Source organism: Vollenhovia emeryi, unplaced genomic scaffold (genome assembly GCF_000949405.1).
Source record: "Vollenhovia emeryi isolate VEMERY1.0 unplaced genomic scaffold, V.emery_V1.0 DF939185.1, whole genome shotgun sequence".
NCBI lineage: Eukaryota > Metazoa > Arthropoda > Insecta > Hymenoptera > Formicidae > Vollenhovia > Vollenhovia emeryi.
In genome coordinates this window covers 120,982-124,085 of record NW_011967181.1, presented here as the reverse complement: position 1 = coordinate 124,085, position 3,104 = coordinate 120,982, and the positions used below count along the sequence as shown (strand labels likewise).

General features: G+C 56.0%; 1 protein-coding gene across 1 annotated transcript in view; it reads left to right on the top strand.

Moving 5' to 3' along the window:
• Positions 1–373: 373 nt before the first annotated feature.
• Positions 374–3,104, top strand: part of LOC105562701 (E3 ubiquitin-protein ligase MIB2-like) — a 13,057-nt gene continuing 10,326 nt past the window's right edge. Inside the window, 6 exon segments of the mRNA XM_012013741.1 lie at positions 374–422; positions 1,107–1,567; positions 1,655–1,770; positions 1,855–2,243; positions 2,643–2,855; positions 2,947–3,096. Of these exon segments, the coding sequence (XP_011869131.1) occupies positions 390–422; positions 1,107–1,567; positions 1,655–1,770; positions 1,855–2,243; positions 2,643–2,855; positions 2,947–3,096 (1,362 nt within the window). The 5' untranslated portion in view covers positions 374–389.

The following is a 3,104-nucleotide window of genomic DNA, read 5'->3' as shown; positions in this document are numbered from 1 at the left end:
AGAGAGAAGGTGCGAGGAGCGGAAGAGAGACACCCAATTAAGTTCTCCGCAGTTCCCCGTGCGTCGGTTCGGCGGGCCGACGTGTGCTCCGGATCGAAGGAGGCGCCATCGTCAGCGAGCCCGGTTATGAGGTTATCGTCGCCAGCATCGCGGACGTGAGAATCCCCCCCCGGACACCGCCGTCGCCGCCGCCGTCGCCGTATTCCGCGGCGATGGAGCGCGCGTGATCCCCCGGCCACGATGCCGCGTAATGTCTGCGGCTCTTCCCCACGGCCGGCCACCAGCTACAGCGCGCGTCACACCAGTGCCCGCGGAACGTCGGCCCCGCCGTCGCCGTCGCCGTCGCCGCCGTCGCCGCCGTCGCCGCCACCGACGTCGCTCCGCCGCGTATGATTCATAAGGGTCGGGACCGCTGCCTTCAGGTAACCGACGCGTCTCCCCCTCCCGGTACCCGGAGCGGAGTCGCGGCGGAATCTCGCGATTCCGGATTCCCGCGGGCGTTTCGTGCCGCGGACGTCGCCCGGACGGAGATGCCCGGCTGCGGGGAAAGTGCGCGCGCGCGCCGATGACGTTACTGACCGAGACGGTTCCCGATCGCTCCCCGAGCACGTGGAAACGTATTGCGTGTCGCGGGATTGCCGTCGCGTCTCCTCTCGCGCGATCGCGTAAACCTGACGAGTACTTGGTTGGGTCGTCGCGCGAGCCACGAGGCTTTCTCGAAAGGTACCGGTTAAAGTGACGCGAAAAGGACTTTTGAGCTACCGTTCAGCTTGCTGGCGAGAACGAGGGTCTTTCGCGATCGTGGGTTGACCGTATTTTCGGTTTTGAGCTCGGGAATACATCGAGTCCCCTTTTATATACCGCGTTACTCGCGGGACGATCCAATATTATTATAGGTAACTGCCACGTTTAAAATAATGACCTTGGACAGTTCGGTGTCTTGCACGTGTCAGCCCAAGTCGATAGCCGATGTTCCACCAGTCATACAAAGCGATAAGTAATGTTATTAACTATACAGAGACAGTCCCCCTGTTAACGAGCTCGGCGAGGGATACGATTACGTTTCTCGGATAAAATGTGGACTGCACGTAATGTTTCTGTTGAAGGAAGAGAAGCGAAATTTTCCACGCCCGGAGATGCTGGAGGTCGGCCTGCGAGTCGTCCGCGGCCAGGACTGGAAATGGGACGATCAGGATGGCGGCGAGGGCCACGCCGGGACGATAGTGGAGATCGGCAGGCCCCCCTCCGCGGGAAACTCCACCTCCAGCCCGAATCCCACCGACCGGACGCCGGACAAGACGGTCATCGTTCAATGGGACCACGGCGCGAGGAGTAACTACAGGATCGGCTACCAGAACGCCTACGACCTCCTGGTGTTCGACAACGCGGCCGCTGGCGTCAAGCACTCCAACATCATCTGCGACGGCTGCAAGAGGCACGGGATAATCGGCATCAGGTGGAAGTGCACCGAGTGTTTCGACTACGACCTCTGCACGCAGTGCTACATGGCCGACGTGCACGAGTCGACGCACACCTTCGAGCGATATCAGACTGCGAATTCCGTGGGGTGAGCGTCCGCGGTTGCAAATTGTACTCGCGCCACTCGTCCCGATGTGCGCAACATAATCGCGGCTGCGTTTCTAATTGTGCACAGAGTCCGTCTGGGGCCGAGGGAAGGGTGCGCCAAGATACCGCTCAAGGGGATCTTCATAGGGGCGAAGGTGATTCGCGGGCCGGATTGGGAGTGGGGAAATCAGGACGGCGGACGTGGTATTCATATTCTGTTTAGATGATTGATACGAATTGCGCAGCCGTGCGATAGCTCGCCGGTCTAACTTGCCTCGGATATTTCAGGGAAAACCGGCAGAGTCATGGACATACGCGGATGGGACAACGAGAGCAGCCGGTCCGTCGCGACCGTCACGTGGTCCACAGGCAGCACCAACGTGTACCGGTTAGGCTTCAAAGGCTGCGTGGATCTGTGCTACGTAGAGGAGGCCGATGCTGGTACTTACTACAAGGAGCACCTGCCGTTGCTCGGCCAGCCGGTCCTGACCGTGCCGGATAACGGAAACAGCACGACACCGACGAAGAACGGTGTCGCCAGCATCGCGTCTAGTCCGCACCCTTTAACGTTCAACGTTGGCGACAAGGTGAAAGTGCTAATGGAGGTTGATACGTTAAAGGAGATGCAGGATGGACACGGTGGATGGAACCCGCGTATGGCTGAGTACATAGGAAAGGTATTTCGCGAAAGTTTGCACGATCGTCCGCGAGTCGGTCCCTTAAACATTAACATCAACCGAAGCTTAACTTGAGAATCTCCAGTGTCCGTATCTACCAATGCAGATTAACTTTAATTTCACTTTAACTTTATATCCTTTTCTAGTTCTAAAAATGAGGAAAAGGTAAAGAGTAATTTAAACCGAGATACGGGCATTCTTTGGATTTTCTTGGATTTCGGTTTTGTCTCTAGAACGAGACGGAGGAAAGTTAAACTTCCGTTGATTTTGAGAATATACTCTGGGAGCGTATTTTATTCTGTTGGGTTCTTAATTGGGAAACCGATACTTTTACTGTATTCAATTGGAGATAGTGTAAGGAATCTCTCGTGGAATTTAATTTTTCCATTTAAAATCTAGATCGGCACGGTGCACCGGATTACGGACAAAGGAGACATTCGCGTGCAGTACGAGGGCTGTCATAATAGGTGGACCTTCCACCCGGGTGCTCTGACGAAGGTTACCGCTAAGGACGCGTTCTCTCTTGGCGATATAGTCCGCGTGAAGAGCGATCTGGCCGCCGTCAAGCAATATCAACGTGGCCACGGTGAATGGATAGACGTGATGAAAAATGTTAGTCGGCAATTTACACTCCCGTTTTTATATGGTACGACTGTATGCGAGAGCGATGATGCGTGAGTTATCGGATTTGTGCTTGTCGCAGGCTCTGGGGAAAACCGGGAAAGTAATTAAAATCTATTCCGATGGCGACTTGCGCGTGGCGTTGGACATACACGGTCACACATGGACGTTTAATCCTCTGAGTGTCGTCCCGGTGTCTTCCGGCGCGAACGCCACGAGCGCCACGACTGCCGCGCATGA